The sequence below is a fragment of the Aotus nancymaae genome, unplaced genomic scaffold (genome assembly GCF_030222135.1).
Source record: "Aotus nancymaae isolate 86718 unplaced genomic scaffold, 86718_ANA_hifiasm-v0.15.2.pri h1tg000057l, whole genome shotgun sequence".
Classification (NCBI taxonomy): Eukaryota; Metazoa; Chordata; class Mammalia; order Primates; family Aotidae; genus Aotus; species Aotus nancymaae.
The window spans coordinates 68,538,792-68,561,473 of record NW_026988471.1 but is presented as its reverse complement, the minus strand read 5'-3'; the positions used below and the strand labels follow the sequence as shown (position 1 = coordinate 68,561,473).

The 22,682-nt window shown below is 40.3% G+C and overlaps 1 protein-coding gene, 1 non-coding gene and 1 pseudogene across 2 annotated transcripts; 2 read left to right on the top strand and 1 right to left on the bottom strand.

The window, feature by feature from the left end:
- Nucleotides 1–2,008: 2,008 nt before the first annotated feature.
- Nucleotides 2,009–3,459, top strand: LOC105704592 (eukaryotic translation initiation factor 2 subunit 3-like; annotated as a pseudogene).
- Nucleotides 3,460–6,624: 3,165 nt separating this feature from the next.
- On the bottom strand, nt 6,625–6,783 carry LOC135269857 (U1 spliceosomal RNA). Its single transcript, XR_010338104.1, has one exon. It is a non-coding gene; the product is annotated as a U1 spliceosomal RNA (small nuclear RNA).
- An 11,308-nt stretch (nt 6,784–18,091) lies between these two features.
- LOC105704597 (elongation factor 1-gamma-like) lies at nt 18,092–19,509 on the top strand. The gene is given in 3 exon segments (XM_021671063.2): nt 18,092–18,184; nt 18,187–18,437; nt 18,439–19,509. Coding segments are annotated over 3 exon segments (1,311 nt in total). The 5' UTR covers nt 18,092–18,108; the 3' UTR covers nt 19,423–19,509.
- The last annotated feature ends 3,173 nt before the right edge of the window (nt 19,510–22,682 follow it).

Genomic DNA, 22,682 nt, shown 5'->3' with positions numbered 1-22,682 from the left:
TCTCTAGAAGCTTCTTGGGCATGTGGCCTGTACAGTTGTCCAGAGGTCAGCATTGAGAAGGGCTTGGTGCTTGGTTTAATGCTCAGCTGTCACAATCATGAAATCCTTAATTCTAAAACAAGGGGCCTGTGTTGTCATTTTGCACTGGGCCCTGCAAATATTGTTCCCCATAGCTACTGCCCCTTGTTAAACCTAACCCCAAATATGTCCAGGAACCCCCTGGGGACGGGTATCACAGATGTCAATGAAACCACTCTGTAACCTACTTCGTGCCTGCTTCATTTCCTTCCTCTCCTGCCCCCACAGACACTGTGGCTCTGACATGCAGCAGTCCTTAGGGACCTGCAGGAAGGATGCCATGTCCTCAGGAATGCCCAGAGGCCTGAAGACCTGCTGCATGGTCCCACAGAAGTGCTCCTGGCTCTCCTTATGAAACATCTTATCTCTAGCCCCCAATGCCCGTCTGCTTGGGCCCCAAATGTCTCACCGAGCTTAGTATGGAAACATGCTCCTCAGTTATCTGCTTGTGGCCCCTGTCCCTCTCTCAGACCCTAGAGAGTGACCTGCTACCTCCTCTGTCTTCCTGGCCAGCTGCTCCTTCTCCAGCCTTCCCTTCTCCCCTTCTAGCCACTTTTCCTCTGCAGGGAGCTTCGAGTTTCCCTTTGAAGTCTTCACGAAACACAGATGAGGACTCTTCAAAGAACTGCAGTGACCAGCTTTATGTTTTTCAGGACTGCATTGTGGACATTTATTAATAGGAACAACAAAAAAGGGGAGGTTCACGCAAATAAATTTGGGAAACAGTGCATATTAGATGCTCTTCTTGGAGATTTAACTAATCACTATCAAGCATGTTGAAAGTTCAGGAAGAATCTATTTAACCTAACATAACCTGATGTTTCCTAAATTGGGCATTAAATTGGGCAGTGAACACTCCGACCATTCCTTCCCCCCATCTCACACACACATTAGCAGTATGCAGATCGTATTCTTGGGTGATACACACTTAGAGAATAAGAAAATAAATTGACATAGACCAATTCTGAACATAATTTAATGTTGCGTTGAGGATCCATGAGATGCTGGTATTTATCTTTTGATCTCTGGACAAATGGAAATTAAGCATACTCCAAATGATATTTAAAATACACTAAATACGTTTAGCTTTACCTAGAGCTAGGTACATTGTAAATGCTCAATATATACTTGTGGAACTGCTGAATTTATGGAATCCTTTGGGCCTCAGTTTCATATACTTAGAGGAACTGGATTAGTTGGTCGCTGACATCACTTAACATCAAGTGTCTTTTAAGTCAGGCACTGAGATGTGAAGACTAGGCTCCTCTCCCAAAAGAACTGACAGCCTAATAGAAAACAGGCAATACACAAACAATTGTAATACAACGTAATATTGTTATAGGAAATATATATATTGTTATGGAACTGTAGCGAAGGGAATAACATTGAGTCTTAAAAAATAAGTAGGCTTTCATTAGGATGAAAGGGAAAGGGAATTTCAAGCACAGCACAAACAGACAAATGAAGACCTAAAGCACTGAATCTTGCAGGGACACTTCTAGGCCTAAATCCCTGACTTTATAAATGTCATGGTAAATTGCATAATGCAAATCATCATGCCCAAATTTGTATTTTATAATGCCATATGTTAGATCTCCTTACTGTGGTTTCACCTGAGGCAATCTTCTCAGATTTTCTTTAAAAAACTGAAGAGTTGGGGGTACGATGGCTGCCCTCAGTATTGCCTGCACAAATATCTACCAGGTCTGCAACTAATAGCTCCCGCAACTTTGCACCACGTTTTCCAGTAAGCCTACCGACAGCCACTGTGCAGATTCAAGCAGAGGGACGTCCAAGCAGTGAGGCCGCTGTTGCACTGGCGACCCTTAGCCCCGAGTCGGCCTTCCCGCCTCGGCTTCCTCGCCCCGCCCTAGGACCCCTGCAGCGGATCAGGCGGCAGCCGGGGCGGTTTTCTTTCTCTTTTGGCAAGATGGCGGGAGGAGAAGCTGGAGTAACTTTGGCGCAGCCGCATGTTTCGCGCTAGGATCTCACCACCTTGGATGTTACCAAGTTGAGCCACTTTCACACGAAGTTATCAGCAGACAACCCACAATTAATATAGGTACAATTGGTCACGTAGCTCATGGGAAATCCACGGTTGTCAAAGCTATTTCTGGAGTTCACACGGTCAGGTTCAAAAATGAACTAGAAAGAAATATTACAATCAAGCTTGGATATGCTCATGCTAAGATTTATAAACTTGATGACCCAAGTTGCCCTCGGCCAGAATGTTATGGATCTTGTGGGAGCAGTACACCTGATGAGTTTCCTACAGATATTCCAGGGACCAAAGGGAACTTCAAATTAGTCAGACATGTTTCCTTTGTTGACTGTCCTGGCCACGATATTTTGATGGCTACTATGCTGAATGGTGCAGCAGTGATGGATGCAGCTCTTCTGTTAATAGCTGGTAATGAATCTTGCCCTCAGCCTCAGACATCTGAACACCTAGCTGCTATAGAAATCATGAAACTGAAGCATATTTTGATTCTACAAAATAAAATTGATTTGGTAAAAGTCAGGCTAAAGAACAATACGAGCAGATCCTTGTTTTTGTCCAAGGTACAGTAGCAGAGGGAGCTCCCATTATTCCAATTTCGACTCAGCTGAAATACAGTATTGAAGTTGTTTGTGAGTACATAGTAAAGAAAATTCGAGTACCCCCAAGAGACTTTACTTCAGAGTCCCGCCTTATTGTTATTAGATCTTTTGACGTCAACAAACCTGGCTGTGGAGTTGATGACCTTAAGGGGGGTGTAGCTGGTGGTAGTATCCTAAAAGGAGTATTAAAGGTGGGCCAGGAGATAGAAGTAAGACCTGGTATTGTTTCCAAGGATAGTGAAGGAAAACTCATGTGTAAACCAATCTTTTCCAAAATTGTATCACTTTTTGCGGAGCATAATGATCTGCAATATGCTGCTCCAGGCGGTCTTATTGGAGTTGGAACAAAAATTGACCCCACTTTGTGCGTGGCTGACAGAATGGTGGGGCAGGTACTTGGTGCAGTCGGAGCCTTACCTGAGATATTCACAGAATTGGAAATTTCCTATTTCCTGCTTAGATGGCTTCTAGGTGTAGGCACTGAAGGAGACAAGAAAGCAGCAAAGGTGCAAAAGCTGTCTAAGAATGAAGTGCTCATGGTGAACATAGGGTCCCTGTCGACAGGAGGGAGAGTTAGTGCTGTCAAAGCCGATTTGGGTAAAATTGTTTTGATCAATCCGGTGTGCACAGAGGTAGGAGAAAAAATTGCCCTTAGCCGAAGTGTTGAAAAACTCTGGTGTTTAATTGGTTGGGGTCAGATAAGAAGAGGAGTGACAATCAAGCCAACAGTAGATGATGACTGACGAACAGCAGTTAAATAATACATTTGGATGGAGTTGGAAGTTGGAATTTCTTTTAACACCGAAGGACTTTATTTTCAAAGCAATATTGGGGAATTTATTTACAGTTTGTCACCTTAGTAGACAGCTGTAAGATTATTCTCATGTTTTTGGTTATGAAAACTTAACTTAGGGACTGAAATTAATATAAAAGTTGGCATAATGTTGGATTGAATCTATATTTTCACAGAAGCATTCCCATATAATGTCACAATTATATATCATGCAGTTTTGTTCGGCATGTCTTGTTTTATTTTTGAGTCTGGCTTTGTCACCCAGGATGGAGGGCAGTGGCCTGATCTGCAACCTCTGCCTTCCAGGTTCAGGCAGTTCTCCTGCTTCGGCCTTTGAAGTAGCTGGGATTGCAGGTGTGTGCCACCACACCTGGCTAATTTTTGTATTTTTGGGAGAGGTGGGGTTTTGACCTATTGGCCAGGCTGGTCCCTCCTGACCTCAGGGTGATTACCCCGCCTCGGATTCCCAAAGTGCTGGGATTACAGGTGTGAGCCACCTTGCCCCGCCCATATCATACAGTTTGAAATGACTTTTTGCTGCAACCAGCCTTTGTTGTAGCACACGCACATATATATATATATATATATATATATATATATATATATATATATACACACACCACTGAACCTGTCTGAAATATAGTTTCATTTTCATGAAAAACAAAAAACAACTGAAGAGTCGGCCAGGCAAGGTGGCTCACGCCTGTAATCTCAACACTTTGGGAGGCTGAGGTGGGCGGATCACCTGAGGTCAGGAGTTCAAGACCAGCCTGACCAACATGGTGAAACCCTGTCTCTACAAAAATACAAAAATTAGCGGGGTATGATGGTGGGTGCCTGTAATCCTAGCTACTTGGGAGTCTGAGGCAGGAGAATAGCTTGAACTCAGGAGGTGGAGGTTGTAGTGAGCTGAGATCATGCCATTGCACTCCAGCCTGGGCAACAGAGAAAGATTCTGTCTCAAAACAAACAAAAAACCTGAAAAGTTACTGAATAGAAATCAATTCCCCTTCCCTTCAAGACAGATGTCAGGAAGCTTAGCCACAATGGCCAGGCAGCTCTAGTCCTGCCAGCTGCTCCTGCGCTGCTAACTTCTGTCCCGCTGGTGTGAGGTCAAGGCCTCATGTTAGGAGAGGCGACATGCAGTGGGTAAAGGTTTTGCAGAAATTACCTTTAAATGAACTCCTCAGGATGCATCGTCACCTAAAAAAGAAAAAGGTTTTAGGGCTGGGCACGGTGGCTCACGCCTGTAATCCCAGCACTTTGGGAGGCCGAGGCGGGTGGATCACGAGGTCAAGAGATCGAGACCATCCTGGTCAACATGGTGAAACTCCGTCTCTACTAAAAATACCAAAAATTAGCTGGGCATGGTGGCGCTTGCCTGTAATCCCAGCTACTCAGGAGGCTGAGGCAGGAGAATTGCCTGAACCCAGGAGGTGGAGATTGTGGTAAGCCAAGATCGCGCCATTGCACTCCAGCCTGGGTAACAAGAGCAAAACTCCGTCTCAAAAAAAAAGAAAAAGGTTTTAAGGAGATGGACCAAAAAAGGGCTAATCTTAGATGGTCGAGAATCATTTGAAAAATTTAGAACATTTGCTCAGGCTGGAGAGGATGTCCCAGAGATAAGTATGTAAAAACTGGAAAAACAGGGTAGAGCCACTAAATAGATGAGAAGACTGGGCAGGGCATGGTGGTTCATGCCTGTAATCCCAGCACTTTGGGAGGCCGAGGTGGGCAGATCACTTGAGGTTAGGAGTTCAAGAGCAGCCTGAGCAACATGGTGAGACCCTGTGTCTATTGAAAATACAAAAATTAGCCAGGAATGAGTGTGCATACTTGTAATCCCAGCTACTTGGGAGGCTGAGGCAGGAGAATCGCTTGATTTTGGGAGCCAGAGGCTGCATTGAGCCGAGATAGTACCACTGCACTCTAGCCTGGGCAAAAGAGTGAAACTCTGTCTCAAATAAATAAATAATAAAATTTAAAAAATAAAATAAATAAGTGGGAGGACAAATTTTGAGAGACACCTGAATTCTATTTCAGTTGACCATGCTAAAAGTTCCTTAAATTTTAATTTTGATTAAATGTGTTTAACATCCAAATAATACTATGTACAGCTCACATGGCAGAGTACCACACAGCTGTAAAAAAGAATGAGGAATATATGGAGTAATCTTTAGACTTTATGGCTAGTGAAAACAAAATAAGGTAGAAAAAACTATCTGTAGTATGCTACTATTTATGTAAAAAGAGAGAGTTTGATCTATGAAAATTATTGCTTATTTTTTAATGAAAGAATATGCCATAAAACTTTATTTCTTAAAAAAGATTTTGTTGGGAAGTGGACAAGGTAGAGGGACTGGGATAGAAGTCACACTCCTCTGAATATGCCTAATGTTGTAGATTTGACTTTGGAAACTTGTAATCATTTTACATAATTATAAAATATTTTTTAATTCAAAAGCAATCCCTATAAAACAAAATCAAAATGAAACAAATGAACTGAATGTTCACTCTGAGTTGGCAGAATACCCACACAGGAAGGAACTACTTCAAGTGATTTTAATTTGATTTTCATTATTGGGATATGCCCTAAAACCAAAAAGAACTAGATAACAACCTTTAATGTATTTCAACAGTCATGTTGCTGGTGGTAGTGTTAGAACAGTTATTGTAAGACAATTACATTTTTTTTGTGAAATAAAGCAAATCAGTAATTTTATTGACGTCTTTGAGACTTCTGATAAGGGAGAAAAAAATATAAATGTGAGATTGACGAGGTTCAAAAAACATCTCACAGTCTTGCTTGAAAATGTCATATGGACTGGGCATGGTGGCTCATGTCTGAAATCTCAGCAATTTGGGATGCCAAGGCAGGAGAATCACTTGAGGCCAGAGGTTTGAGACCAGCCTGGGCAACATAGCAAGACCTTGTAAATAAAATACACAAATAAAAAAAATTAGTCAGATATGGTGGCGTGTGCCTATAATCCCAGCTACTCAGGAGACTGAGGCAGGAGGATGACTTCAACCCAGGAGTTCAAGGCAGCAGTGAGCTATGATCATGTCACTGCACTCCGGCCTGACTGACAAAATGAGACCCTGTTTCCAAAAAAAAAAAAAAAAAAAAAAAGAAACAAACAAACAAACAGAAAGAAAATGTCACATGAACTCACTACCACAAATTATGCAGTTGAGTTTCCCACATTTGGGGAAATTGCAGGGGTCAGCAAATCCAGAGTGCAATGGATAAGGCTCGCCCTGGGAAAACCACCTTCGTGATCATGGTATCTCCCCTGCCAGGGGAGAAAATACAATATATTTTCAAAGAATAAGAAGAGAAAGAAGAAGAGGAAGAAGAGGGAGGGAGGCGAAATTCCTAATTCTTTCTACTGAAAAGCCCTAGAAACTATGATCAATCCAATAGACTGACAAACCTGGATCCCAGAGTTTCGTCTCTAAATTTCATTTCCCATTGAAAGGAACCAGGACTCTTGGAGAAATGGTCAATTCCTGATTTGGGGCAGAAAATACATGAGTTGAATGTGGAATGTAAGAGATCTTGTCATATTAGAAATCAAGGAAATTACTAGGATCATGTCAAAAAGTCTTGGAAGCCAAGTCTTTTTGGCTGAATAAACTTCCACTGGCCAAAGATGACACAAGTTGAATACTAATGAAAACAATAACGGCAATGGATTGAAACATCACGTATTTTTAAATTCATGAGCTCATCATAGTACTTAAAAAGAAACAAAACAGCTCATGGGTCTTCTTAGGCAGATGCTTGGGAACCAACTCATTGTTTTGAATTTCATAAATAATGAAGCTTTTATCTTACATTTTCCGTACTTCAGGATAACCAAATCATTGATAAGGGGATATTTCTCTTTATAGAAGTATTCCAGCTGATAATTAAAGGAGCAACGAGAGAATTAGAAGATCACCCAATGAGAGAATTAGAAGATCACAATTGCAAATGAATTAACAGATCTAAACGCTTATCATCAGTGGCTGCTGATGTCTGACATCACAATTTCCCACTATTTCCCTCCTGGTGAGAAATACAGAACGCCAACCACAAAACATTCCTTCCCAAAGAATCAAACATAAACAGTATACAGGAAATATAGGGCAAAGACAAACTAGTTAAATATGCCATGACAATGCAATTTTTTAAAATCCAGATTGGGAAATTCTACAGGGCAAATAACACAGCACCTTCAACAAATAAATAAAGAAACACATCTAACCATGGCAATGTGTGGACACTACATCCTGATTTGAGCAAGGCAAAATAAAACATTCATGACACAAATGGGAAAATTTAAATAATGACCGGATATTAGAGAATCAATATTAATTTCTTAAGTGTGATAAAGGTATAGTGGGTATATTTTCAAAATGCTCTTATGTTTTGGAGATGCATACCAACGTATTTATGGACTCAATGATATGACGTCAGGCATTTATTGCACAAGACTCTGGAGGAATGGGTGGGAAGCAGATGGGAGAATAGATGACATAAGAGTAGATATAAAATTGATACTTGTGGAAACTTGGTGATGTGTTCATTATATTATTCTTCCTACATTTTAGTGTTTGAAATTTTCTTTAATAAAAGGATTTTTTAAAGTGCACGGTACCACTCTTCTGAGATAAGCCAAGCAAAGCTGGGAGTAGGGATGCCTCTTTCATGCAACGAGAAAGCACAATGGATCAAAAACAATCAGGCAGTCATAGACTTGGGGGACATCTTCAAGATTATCCAGCCCTATTCCCTCTTCTGATGCATGAGCCACCTCTACACCATCCCTAAAGGTCATCGCCCATATTCCACAGGATTGCCTTCAGCCCGTTCCTCTTTTGATAAGTTTGCCTCTAAGAAATTTTTCTTTTTTTTCTCTCCTCCCTTAAAAAAAATGGCTTTTTCCCCCCTTTTTGAGACAGGGTCTTGCTCTGTCACCCAGGCTGGAGTGCAGTGGAGTGATTTCAGTTCACTTCAACCTCTGCCTCCCAGGTTCAAGTGATTCTCTTGCCTTAGCCTCCCAACTAACTGGGACCACAGGTGTGCGCCACTATTCCCAGCTAATTATTTTTATTTATTTATTTATTTTTAGTAGAGATGGGGTCTCACCATGTTGCCCAGGCTGGTCTCGAACTCCTGAGCTCAAGCAATCTGCCCACCTCGGCCTCCCAAAGTGCTAGGATTGCAGGCATGAGCCACCATGCCTAGCCAGAAATGTCTTTCTTATATTGAACAGAAACCTGTCTCCTTGTATCTTTTCTACCCACCAATTAGAGCCCTAATCCTTCCTTACACAACAGCCTCTCAATATTTGAAAACAAGCTCTCCCCGTCCCTCTCAGCCTCACCACTCACGCTAGCGTCTTGAGCTCCAGCCTGCACAGTGCCACCCCTCTTTGTTGTTTCACACACTCATGACTTTGGTTCTCTGCCATCCTCTGCTCTGATCTCAGGAAAATATTACTTTAAGTTATGTGCTCTGGAAATAAAGGATGTGGGTGTGTCCTGACAAACACAGAGAACAGCAGGGTTATCACCTCCCTTCTACCAAAGACCGCATTTCTGGTTACGATGGTCCAGAGCCCAAGTGCACAAACTTGCAAGAGCTGATAACTAAATGTTCAAGAATTTTCTGAGCCAGTTGTCAAATGAGGTCCTAATGAAAAGTTAAATTAGGCTGGGCATGGTGGCTCACATCTGTAATCCTAGCTCTCTGGGAGGACAAGACCAGAGGATTGCTTGAGCCTAGGAATTCAAGAGTAGTCTGGGCAATGTAGTGAGACCCTGTCTCTACAAAAAATTTTTAAAAGTATTAGCCAGCCATGGTGGGGCACATGTGTGGTCTCAGCTATTTGAGAGGCTGATGTGGGAGAAGCTTTTGAGCCTGGAAGATTGAGGCTGCAGTGAGCTGAGATCACTCCACTATACTCCACCCTGGGTAGCAGAGCAAGACCTTGTCTCAAAAAATAATCATAATAATTTTTTAAATTAAAGTTAAATTACATAAGCTTACAATTAGATATACTAAAAACAAAGGTAATAAGTAATTAAAATATTACTTCCTAATAATTTTATTGCTTTTTATTATCTCTCCTCATCACATCTGCTGCGCCTGTGTGGTAGAAATACTGCATAATGACATGCTATTGCACATCTCTTCCAAACTCTGAGCTCAGTGCCACCAAGTCAGTACCTTGAAATTGGCCAAGGTGAGAGTATTTACACTACAGAGATTGGTCAAGCTATAAATCAAGGTCCCTCCCTCTCTCCACCCTCAACCCAGAGCCAGTTGTTATTAAATATTTGCCACACCACTGGATATAACTTAAAATCTTATTTTTTTTGGCAACCACATTACACTTCTGACTCATCTTGAGTTAAGGCTCTTAGTTACCACTTAAGCAAGTATTACTTATTCTCACTAATATATTTAATTCCTTAGGCCTTATATTAAACACTCTTAAATTTCATCCTTTTAGATTCATTCTACTGATTTTTGTTCTGCCATTCGAGTATTCATCATACCCCCTAACTTCAGGTTGCCTATAAATTTGATGGGCATACCTTCTGTATATTTATTCTGAAAGCATTTATGAGGAGACAGTGAAGGACATAGCCCGGACTCACCACTGCATGCTTCTTTACAGTTTGTTAGCCAGCACCTGTGCATACAATTGACTGGTTACTAATTCATTCAGCATGCCATAATTCTGTTTATATTTCTCCATCCTGTCCAAAAGAATATTACGAAAAAAAACTTTATTAAATGTCTAACTGATGACAAAATATTCTATATGTATGGGCATTTCCTGAGGTCCTGAGCTGGTAACTCTATCGAAGAGAAGAGATAAATCAGCCCTGACTTGTTCTTAGCGAACTAATCTATATCTTAATCATTTCTTCTTAACCTAGTGCCCGAAACTGCTCCTCTAGTAGCCCTGCTTCTAAACTCTGGCCTGAGATTGAGGTTACAGACCATTATCTACATTTTTTCTGGCTCTACTTTCTCTTTCTGAAAATCAGAACATTCCACTGTTACCAGTCTTTTGGAATCTCTCCTTTTCTCTATGATGCCCCCAAAATCCTGGACAATTGTTTGGTGGTCCCACAGCAATGTTTTCTCAGGACCCTAAGACATCATTCTTCAAAACTGGGGACTTGAAATCGCTTGCAGCCGCTTTGAGCTTGTTCACACTCTATTATTTCATCCTGGGCTTCTATCTACCCTTATGAAAGTTTATGCACTTTCTCTATTTCTCCTCACCTTACTCATTTCATGTGGAGAAAAAGTGTCCTTGTCCCAAAAGTCAGAAACAGAAGAGGATTGAAGGTCTCTGTTTTCTCTATGTCTCCCATTGACAATGGCCCTACCTTTCACTTGATGGGTTTGTTGTTGTTTTGCTATGTTGCCCAGGCTGGAGGGCAGTAGCACAAACATGGCTGACTACAGCCTCAACCTCCTGGTTTCAAGTAATCCTCCCACCGGAGCCTCCTGGGTCGCTGAGACTACAAGGTGCACACCACCTCACCACGCCTGGCTAATTTTTGGTTTTGGGGTTGTTGTTTTTTTTTCTGTATTTTTTGTAGAGATAGGATCTCACCATGTTGCTCAGGCTGCTCAGGCTGGTCCTACAGGCATGAGCCACTGCACTTGGCCGTACTTGACGTCACTTCTCAAACTTTACTACAAAGACTGTAACAACCAAATTATATCCATCACATAATCTGGTAATTTCAGAATAATGTGAACTTATTTGGAGCTTTAGCCTTTCTGGAGCAACTGTGCCCCATGTGTATTCTGGCAGAGGTAATGGCAATTTGATGGTAGTATAGATATTTGATAAGTGATTCCTTTCATGAGTTGTGACGTGGCATCCTTGTCTGAATTTGCAACAAGCTCCCTACTTTCTAAAGTGAAACATGGTCTTAAGTTTTTCAAGTAACTAGATTTGAGAGTTTTTCATCTTAAAATTTTTGAGGAAAACTGTAAATACTTCTGAGATCACAAATCACAATCAAGGAGATCCACAAATATGAAATAATTCAGTATATTTAGGAGCTTTTCTCTTTAATTTTACTTAGCTGATCTTTAACACAAAAACAACTTCTTAAAACAGTCAATTCTTGTTATGCAGCATTCTCTTACCTGGAACTCTCTAAGATGCCCTTATGCATAGTTCCAAAAAAATGTGAACAATGTTTATGGGTTTTCACCCAGGGCCCCTGAACTAAGAGATATGAAATCTAGATTCACCACCACTTAGTTCTGCTATAACCAGCTGTGCAATCTGGAACAAATCCTCTTGCCTTTTTTGTTCCCATCTAAATGTGGTCATAAGTTCCATCCATATCCAAGAGAACAGAGTAGGACATTACCCAGCTATGTTTCTAAGGGCTCTTGGCTATCTCCATATACTCTCTACTAGATGTGTGAGTGTGCCCATATGTATGGAGGGACAGACTGAAAAACTGTCTGAGTTGAGGGTCTTGGTAGGAAGAGGAAAAGGAGGAGGAGGAGGAAGAAGACAGTGCTTATCATTCCTCTTTGGTTTCTCAGAAGAGGTAATTTTAAAACAAAACGAAGTCAACCTATCAAAACAAGATAATGAAAAGGGAGAAAGTAAAGGTTTTTGGCCAAATCCATCTCACAATCATTCTTCCTGTCCCCACAAAGCTATCTGAACTGAGATCTTATTAGCAGACTCCATTTCCAGTAAACATCACTCAATTAGAACAAAAACGGGAAGCTCCCACATGTAGCGGCTGGAAAGAGTCCCAGATGCAGGAAGAGGTTTGTATGACATCATCCAGAGTTATGCAGTAGGAGGGTCTGCAGATTAGAAAAATACAGCTCACCTAAGAGTTCTTTTCACTATGAACTTTTAGCCAGCATTTAGCAGGCCCAACTTTGTTAAAATATATGTTTATTGATATATGTGTGTTTATTTAACCCATACATAGAAATGTATATACCTCTTGGAAGTTGTTTAAATGCTAAGGAAAACTTTGTTCCTGTCTCTCTGCATGTATCAACATTTAATTAAAAGAGCAGGAAAAAAAAAAAAGCAAATACTATTATCCTTCTGTATGTAGAAAAATTTTGTTCCTGTTTTAAACAATAATATGGTCGCTTTAGTAAAAATGATACATGCTTATTGTAAAATATTAAACAAACTAGACAAGCAAACAGAAAATCATGAAAACCATCTGAAGTCTCGTGACTGAGAAATAAACACTGACAGAATTTTGGTAAGAACTCTTCAGACATTTCTCATGCCTGGAGATAGATGTTTCCTCTTGCGTGAGTGGCATGTTCTTGATTCACTGCGTTGAATTTCTCCTTACTTCTCAATAATGTCATTAAGCTGTTTAAATGTCACCAAATATAGTTATATAGTGTGACTTTTAATGATCTCATAGTTTTCCATTTTATTTTGTTTCATATTTTCATATATTTAGTCAATTCCATATAAAAAAAATACAAGTTGTTGAGAAAGATCTTGTTAAGCTTCAATAGAACCATTATGTGAAGAATGTAAAGTTATGTAAAAAAAACTCATTTACACAAGAATCTGGTCTAGTTTTCCCTACTGCAAAAGCTTGAAATAGTCTATGTAAACAGTGAGGTACTATAAACATGTAAAAGGTATCTCTATTATTACTGAACCATTGAATAAAATTAAATGTTTTTAAAAGCGAGGATGAATCATAAAGTAAAACTCAATAGAGTCCACAACAAAGAAGAAATGTAAAGTATCACAAGGAAAATTTAAAAATTTATTGAAACAAATGGAAATTGACGACATACCAAAACCTATGGGATATAGCAAGAGCAGTGCTAAGAGGGGAGTTTATATCAATCAATAAATACCTTCATCAAAAAAGTGGGAAGATTTCAAATAAATGATCTAAAGATGTCCCGAAGGAACTAGAAAAGCAAGAACAGGTCAGGCATGGTGGCTCACTCCTGTAATCCCAGCACTTCAGGAGGCTGAGGCAGGAGGATAGCTTGAGCCCAGGAGTTTGAGAACAGCCTGGGCAACATAGAGAGACCCTGCCTTTACAGAACATTTAAAAAAATTAGCCAGACACAGTGGTGCACACTTGTGGTCCCAGCTACTGAGGAGACTGAAGTGGGAGAATCACTTAAGCCCAGAAGGTCAAGGCTGCAATACGCCGTCATAGAGCCATTGCACTCCAGCCTGGGCAACAGAGCAAGACCCTGACTCAAAGGAAAGAAAAAAAGCAAGAACAATCCAAGCCCCAAATTAATAGAAGGAAATAAATAATAAAGATCAGAGCAGAATTAAATGAAATACAGGCTTAAAAAACAATACAAAGGATCAATGAAATGAAAAGTTGGTGTTTTGAAAAAGTAAGCAAAATTGACAAATCGCTAGCAGACTAACCAAGAAAAAAGAGAGAGGACACAAATAAACAAAATCAGAAATGAAAAAGGAGACATTATTGTTGATATTCACTCAGGGTGGCTGGCAAAATACTAGCAAAAGTTAAAGATTTGAATCTCAAACCTTGTGGAAGGCCAAAAGGTTTTATTGAGGCATGAGGCAGAGTGAAGGCAGCCGCCTCATTGTATTAGCATAGGAAAGAGATAGAGATGATCAAAGGCTTTCCCAGTTTAAGTCTGTTTACCCCACGTCCCTTTGTCTCTACTCGAACTGTTTACTCAGGTAAACTTTGTGCAGGATGGCCCTCTCAGGGGAAGATCAAAGGGGAATTACCTGTTAAGAGTGTTTACTCTGGGCCCCAGAACCTAAAGCTTTTATCAGTTGTAAAACCATTCTCTTAACCATGTTAATTATCCACAAGTGTGTTAACTTAGAACCTCTGTTGTAAAAGCTGACGGAATAAACAGAATAAACGTGTGGATGAACAGGGAGTCTTGGTTGATTGGTTGCATTTCTCCCTCTGAAAGCAGCCAACGGCCATCCCTAGCCCACTTGTATCACTGTATGGTGTGAGAGTACATTCATTCATCCGTCGTTGAGTCAGGGTCTGCAGGCCACACCTCTGTGGGTGGCAGTCACTGTCTCACATTATAACTGACACCACAGAAATACAAAAGATCATCAGAGACTGTTATGAACAACTATGCACTAACAAACTGGAAAACCTAGAGGAAATGGACAAATTCTTGGACACATATAACCTACCAAGATTGAATCAGACAAATACTGAAAACCTGAACAGACAATAATGAGTAATGAGATTAAATCAGTAATTAAAAGTCTCTCAACAAAGAAAAGTCCAGGACCAGATGGCTTCACTGCTAAATTCTACAAAACTTACAAAGAACTAACACCTATTCTTAAATTATTCCAAACAAATGAAGAGGAGGGAATTCTTCCTAACTCATTCTATGAGGCTGGCATCACCCTTATACCAACTCCGACAAGGACAAAACAACAAAAAAAGAAAACTGAGGTCATTATGCCCAATGAACACAGATGCAGAAATCCTCAATGAAATTACAGCAAACTGAATCCATCAGCACATCAAAAAGATAATACACCATAATCAAGAGAGATTTATCTCAGGGATGTAAGGATGGTTCAACATATACAAATCAATAAACATGATATATTACATCAACAGAATAAAGGGCAAAAACTATATGATCATCTCAATTGACACAGAAAAAGCATTTGATAGAATTCAACATACCTCCATGATTAGAATTTCCAACAAACTAGGCAAAGAAGGAACATACGTCAACATAATAAAGTCCATATAGGACAAACCCACAGCTAACATCATACCGAATGGGGAAAAGATGAAAGCCTTTCTCCTAAGAACTGGAACAAGACAAGGATACCCACTTGCACCACTCCTATTCAACATAGGATTGAAAGTCTTAGCCAGAGCAATCAGGCAAGAGGAAGAAATAAAATGTATCTAAATTGGAAAAGAGAAAGTCAAATTGTTCCTCTTTGCTGATGACACGATCTTATATCTAGAAAAACCTAAAGGGCACACCCAAAAACTTTTAGAACTAGTAAATGAATTCATTAAATTTGAAGGATACAAAATCAAGGTACAAAAATCAGTAGCATTTCTATACACCAATAATGAATTAGCTGAGAAAGAAATCAAGAAGGTAATCCCATTTGCAATAGCTACAAAAAAGAAATGCCTAAGAATAAACTTAACTAAGAAAGTGAAAGACTTCTACAAGGAAAACTACAAAACGCTGATAAAAGAAATTGAAGAGGACACAAACAAATGAAAAGACATATTTTGTTCATCGATCAGAATTAACGTCCTTAAAATGACCATACTACCCAAAGCAATCCTCAGATTCAATGCAACTCCTATCAAAAGACCAATGTCATTTTTACAGAAATGGGAAAAAAATACTAAAATTCATGTAGAACCAAAAAAGACCTTCAAGAGCCAAAGCAATCCTGAGCAAAAAGAACAAAGCAAGAGTCATCACACTACCTGACTTCAAAATACATTACAAGGAGATAGTAACCGAAGTAGCATGGCATTGGTATAAAAACAGACACATAGACCAGTTGAACAGAACAGAGAATCTGAAAGTAAATACACTTATTTCCAGCCAACTGATTTTCTACAAAGGTGCCAAGAGCAGATATTGGGGGAAAGACACCCCCTTCAATAATCGATGCTGGGAAAATTGGATATCCTTCTACAGAAAAATAAAATTAGAACCCTATCCATCACCATATGCAAAAATCAACTCAAGATGGAAGAAAGACGTAAACTTAAGACCTACAACTAAAAGCTACTGGAAGAAAACGTAGGGAAAACACATTAGGACACGAGTGTAGGGCAAAGAGTTTATGGCTAAAACCTCAAAAGCACAGAAAAAAACCACAATAATAAGCAAATAAGACTATATTAAACTAAAAAACTTCTGCACAGCAAAGGAAACAACGGAGTGAAGAGAAACCTGTTTAATAGGAGAAAATGTTTGCAAACTATTCATCCCACAGGGGAATTAAATCCAGAATACACAAGGACAACTCAAACAACTCAAATAATCCCATTGAAAAGTGGGCAAAGGAGATGAATAGACATTTCTCAAAAGAAGTCATAAAAATAGCCAGGCACAGTGGCTCACATCTGTAATCTCAGCACTTCTGGAGGCTTAGTTGGGAGAATTGCTTGAGCCCAGGAGCTCAAGACCAGTCTGACTAACACAGGAAGACCCATCTCTACAAAAAAATAAAAACAAATTAGCCAGACATGGTGGCACATGCCTGTAGTTCCAGGTCTTGGGAGGCTGAGATGGGAGGATCACTTGAGCTCAGGAGGTTGAGGCCGCAGTGAGCTGTGATCATGCCACTGTACCACAGTCTGGGCAACAGTGTGAGACCTCGTCTCAAAAGAAAAAAAATTTTTATTTAAATTAAATTTTTTTAAAACCACAAAATATTACATATACTTAATAAATATGTAATGTATATCAATAGAAAACCAAAACATTAAAAAAACACATAAAATTGCTAAAGCAATATAGCAATACATAGTTCATGTAAACCAATAATTATGGTAATTCACAATAGAGAAATAGATTACAGTTTACAAATACTTAAAAATAACTTAAAATTTAAATATTCCTCAATATCACTATTAATAAATAAAATTCAAACAACAGATAACTTTTTTCACCAATACTATACAAGATTTTAAAGATGAGCTAGTCCATATTTAGTAATTAGCACTTGGTTAAAAACTAAGTGGCTCATGAATATTAGGTCTTGTTCTTCTTTTTTTTTTTTTTTTGAGATGGAGTTTCGCTCTTGTTACCCAGGCTGGGGTGCAATGGCGCGATCTTGACTCACCATAAACTCCGCCTCCTGGGTTCAAGCAATTCTCCTGCCTCACAGCCTCCAGAATAGCTGGGACTACAGGTGTGCACCACCATGCCCAGCTAATTTTTGTATTTTTAGTAGAGATGGGGTTTCACCATGTTGACCAGGATGGTCTCGATCTCTTGACCTCGTAATCCACCCACCTCGGCCTCCCAAAGGTCTTATTATTCTTACTCAGCAGTGTAATATATTTCTGTTGAAAGTATAAACTTGTGGGCTGGGCACAGTGCCTCATTCCTGTAGTCCCAGCACTTTGACAGGCCTAGGCAGGAGAATTGCTTGGGCCCAGGAGTTGGAGACCAACCTGGGCAACATGGCAAAACCCAGTCTCTACAAAAAATACAAAAATTAGCAAAATGTGGTGCTGTGCACCTGTGGTTCCAGCTACTGGGGAGGCTGAGGTGGGAGAATCTCCTGAGCCCAGGAATTTGAGGCTACCTTGAGCCATGATGGCATCACTGCACTCCAGTCTGGGTGACAGAATGAGATCCTGTCTCAAAATAAAAATAAAAAAAAGAAAAGAAAAGAAAATGTAGATTTATAATGCCCTTCTGAAAAAAAAAAAAGCGCTATTTAGCAACATAAACCAAGAGTTGTAAAGATATTTGTAATCTTTACGTGGTAATTCTACTTCTAGAACGCTATTTAAATAATCATTGAAAGGTAAACAAAGGTTTTATACACAAAGAAGCAGATCACCACATTACTTATAACAAAAATTACAGCCCCTTTCTTTGCGAAATCACCATGGCGGCTGGGACCCTGTACACATATCCTGAAAACTGGAGGGCCTTCAAGGCCCTCATCGCTGCTCAGTACAGAGGGCTCAGGTCCGCATGCTCTCCGCACCACCCCACTTCCACTTTGGCCAAACCAACCGCACCCCTGAATTTCTCCGCAAATTTCCTGCCGGCAAGTTTCCAGCATTTGAGGGTGACGATGAATTCTGTGTGTTTGAGAGCAATGCCATTGCCTACTATGTGAGCAATGAGGAGCTGCGGGGAAGTACTCCAGAGGCAGCAGCCCAGGTGGTGCAGTGGGTGAGCTTTGCTGATAGCGACATAGTACCCCCAGCCAAGTACCTGGGTGTTCCCCACCTTGGGCATCATGCACCACAACAAACAGGCCACTGAGAATGCAAAGGAGGAAGTGAGGCGAATTCTGGGGCTGCTGGATGCTCACTTGAAGACGAGAACTTTTCTGGTGGGCGAACGAGTGACATTGGCTGACATCACAGTTGTCTGCACTTTGTTGTGGCTTTATAAACAGGTCCTAGAGCCTTCTTTCCACCAGGCCATTCCCAATACCAACCGCTGGTTCCTCACCTGTATTAACCAGCCCCAGTTCCGGGCTGTCTTGGGGGAAGTGAAACTGTGTGAGAAGATGGCCCAGTTTGATGCTAAAAAGTTTGCAGAGACCCAACCTAAAAGGGACACACCACGAAAAGAGAAGGGTTCACGGGAAGAGAAGCAGAAGCCCCAGGCTGAGCGGAAGGAGGAGAAAAATGCAGCTGCCCCTGCTCCTGAGGAGGAGATGGATGAATGTGAGCAGGTGCTGGCTGCTGAGCCCAAGGCCAAAGACCCCTTTGCTCACCTGCCCAAGAGTACCTTTGTGTTGGATGAATTTAAGCGCAAGTACTCCAATGAGGACACACTCTCTGTGGTACTGCCATATTTCTGGGAGCACTTTGATAAGGATGGCTGGTCCCTGTGGTACTCAGAGTATCACTTCCCTGAAGAACTCACTCAGACCTTCATGAGCTGCAATCTCATCACTGGAATGTTCCAGCAACTGGACAAGCTGAGGAAGAATGCCTTTGCCAGTGTCATCCTCTTTGGAACCAACAATAGCAGCTCCATTTCTGGAGTCTGGGTCTTCCGAGGCCAGGAGCTTGCCTTTCCGCTGAGGCCAGATTGGCAGGTGGACTACGAGTCATACACATGGCGGAAACTGGATCCTAGTAGTGAGGAGGCCCAGTCGCTGGTTCGAGAGTACTTCTCCTGTGAGGGGGCCTTCCAGCATGTGGGCAAAGCCTTCAATCAGGGCAAGATCTTCAAGTGAACATCTCTTGCCATCGCCTCGCTGCCTGCACCTGCCCTTCAGGGAGATGAGGGTCATTAAAGGAAACTGAACATTGAAAAAAAAAAATTACAGATGGCCTACATGTCGTAGGTGTAAAAACGTGTACAGACAAACCTTGCAGATATTGCAGGTTCAGTTCCAGAACACCAAAAGAAAGCAAATATCACGATAAGGTGAGTCACACAAATTTTTTTGGTTTCTCAGTGCATATAAAGTTTATGTTCCTTTCACCGTAGAGAAGGGGGAAAAGGTTGTGTTTACATTATATTTTAGTCTGCCGAGAGTGCAATAGCATTATGTCTAAAAATACAAAAGCAGCACTCTTTTCTCCAGATATAGGGCAGGATATCTGCCACATGAGGGTCTTTAGGGGAGAAGGGAGATGCTCAGAGAGTGAATTTCTAGGATTTATGGCTTGCTTTTAGGGGTGAGAAGTTCCACTTTGTATGACCTGCCTCAGGGAAGAAGATAACCTACTTCTCGAGAGAAAAGAGAGAAAGAAAAAGGAGGGAGGGAGAAGGCCAGAGGGAACTTGCTGTTTCTGAGGCTCTTCCACTCTCCTTCCGCTCAAAACACTCAGCATGCCAAAGTGCTATCTATTAGGGTATCATGTTCTGAGCCCCTATAATATCCAACAATAAAGAGACGGATATTAAGCAAATTCCGATGTAGCCGTAAGACAGAATACTCTGAACGAATTTAAAATTATATTTATAAGGCCAGGCATGGTGACTCATGCCTGTAATCCCAGCGTTTTGGGAGGCCGAGGCTGGTGGATCACCTGAGGTCAGGAGTTCGCGACCAGCCTGGCCAACCTGGTAAAACCCCATCCCTAATAAAAACACAAAAATTAGCTAGGTGTCTATAATGTCAGCTACTTGAGAGGCTGAGGCATGAGAATCACTCGAACCCGGAGGCAGAGGTTGCAGTGAGCCAAGATCATGCCATTGCACTCCAGCCAGGGCAACAGAGTGAGAATCTGTCTCAAAAAATATTTATGAAGAAACTTTAATAACTTAAAGATCTATGATACAATATAATATTAAGTGAAGATAAGAAGAAATAAAATTTTATGCATAATAATTTCAATTATGTGTACAAGAAATAGTCTTGGCTGGGTTTGGTGGCTCACACCTATAATCCTAACACTTTGGAAATCTACTTTCCAAAGTAGAAGGATTGCTTGGGCCCAAGGAGTTTGAGACCAACCTGGGCAATATAGTGAGAACCTATCTCTATAAAAAATAAAAATGAAAATAAAAAAAAGAAATAGCCTTAGACGGAGATATACCAAAATATTAACAAATTTTATCTATTAGGAATGGGTAGGGGTGATTTTAATTAATTTAATTTAATTTATACTTTATTTTTAAATTGAATACAAAGGACATATACTTTTATAACCGGAAAAACTATTTTTAAAAAATTGAAAACAATATATATTTAATGAATTTAAAAACAAATTCAAATACAATATACCATTTAAAAATTCAAATTCTCAGGAGGTTGAAAATGTAAATCATTTTTTAACATCTAGTAGAAATTGCCTAGATTTTCACACGTCTCTGTGATTCACTAGGCATGAGACTTTGAACTAGTTAACTAATTACCAATTAATTCTTGGCCTCCCAGAATTTCATAGTCTTCATTTCCTGTAGGTCTATGAACTACATCTGTTTAGTTTTTAATTACTTTTAAGGTGAAATTCCTTTATTCACTTGTTTCTGAACCTGCTATTCTGAAACTCAAGATGTTTTTAACATTAATATATTTCTTATTCACATTTTTTCCCATTTCAAAATGACTTTGAAGAAGCAAACATTATTTTCTGATGAACTTTGTTTAGTTTTTAAAAACTTCTTTTTATTGTAGCAAAATGTAGGTAACAAAAAGTTTACCATTTTAACCTTTTTTAAGTGTACAGTACAGTGACATTAGATATGTTCACATCGCTGTGAATCATCGTCTATCTCCAGAACTTTTTAATCTTCCCCAACTGAAACTCCTGTTAAACAACTCTGCATTCCTCCCTCCCCAGAGCCCTTTCTGGAAATGGTCATTCTGCTTTCTGCCTCTATGACCTTGACTCTTCCAGGTATCTCACTTTTGCTCAGCTTTAGGCTCTAAACAAATCTTTTTTCTATCTTGGTTGAGAAGCCTGCCAGTGTGAAAGAGACAACTTTTAAAAGTCTGAATGGTTTTTGGCTGGTCGCAGTGGCTCATGCCTATAATCCCAGCACTTTGGGAGGCCAAGGAGGGCGGATCAAGAGGTCAGGAGATTCAGACCATCCTGGCTAACATGGTGAAACCCCGTCTCTACTAAAAACACACACACAAAAAAAAAAAGAAAAAAAGAAAAAAAATTAGCCAGGCGTAGTGGCACGCACCTGTAGTCCCAGCTACTCAGGAGGAAATTTGCTTGAACCTGGTAGGCAAAGATTGCAGTGAGTCAAGATCGAGCCATTGCACTCCAGCCTGGGTGACAGAGTGAGACTCTGTCTCAAAAAAAAAAAAAAAAAGTTTGAATGGTTTTAACATTGAGATGACATTTACATACAATAAAAATGCACACAGATACTTCTAGAATAAACAAAATGTTTATCTATAAATACATATGTGATAGAGTACTGTCAACATGACTATAAAATCATGAGACTCACATGCCATTTTAGTGTGAAGTCATATCGTATACCTAAGTGAAGTAACAGAATATAAAACTATATGCTGAGATTCTACTATGTAAAAAGAGTATCTTTGTATGTAGCATGTCCAGAAAGGATGACTGTGGAAAATAAAAAGAGCTTATGTTAGATTACAATTTTTGAAATGAGATTTAAAAAAAATTATCAATAGTATTACTGAGTTGGAGAATCAATTATTTTTTATTATAAGAGAATGACAGGGCCGGGCGCAGTGGCTCACGCCTATAATCCCAGCACTTTGGGAGGCCGAGGCGGGTGGATCACGAGGTCAAGAGATCGAGAACATCCTGGTCAACAAGGTGAAACCCCATCTCTACTAAAAAATACAAAAATTAGCTGGGCATGGTGGCACACACCTGTAGTCCCAGCTACTCGGGAGGCTGAGGCAGGAGAATTGCGTGAACCCAGGAGGCGGAGGTTGCGGTGAGCCGAGGTTGCGGTGAGCCGAGGTTGCGGTGAGCCGAGATCGCGCCATTGCACTCCAGCCTGGGTAACAAGAGCGAAACTCCATCTCGAAAAAAAAAAAAAAAAAAGAGA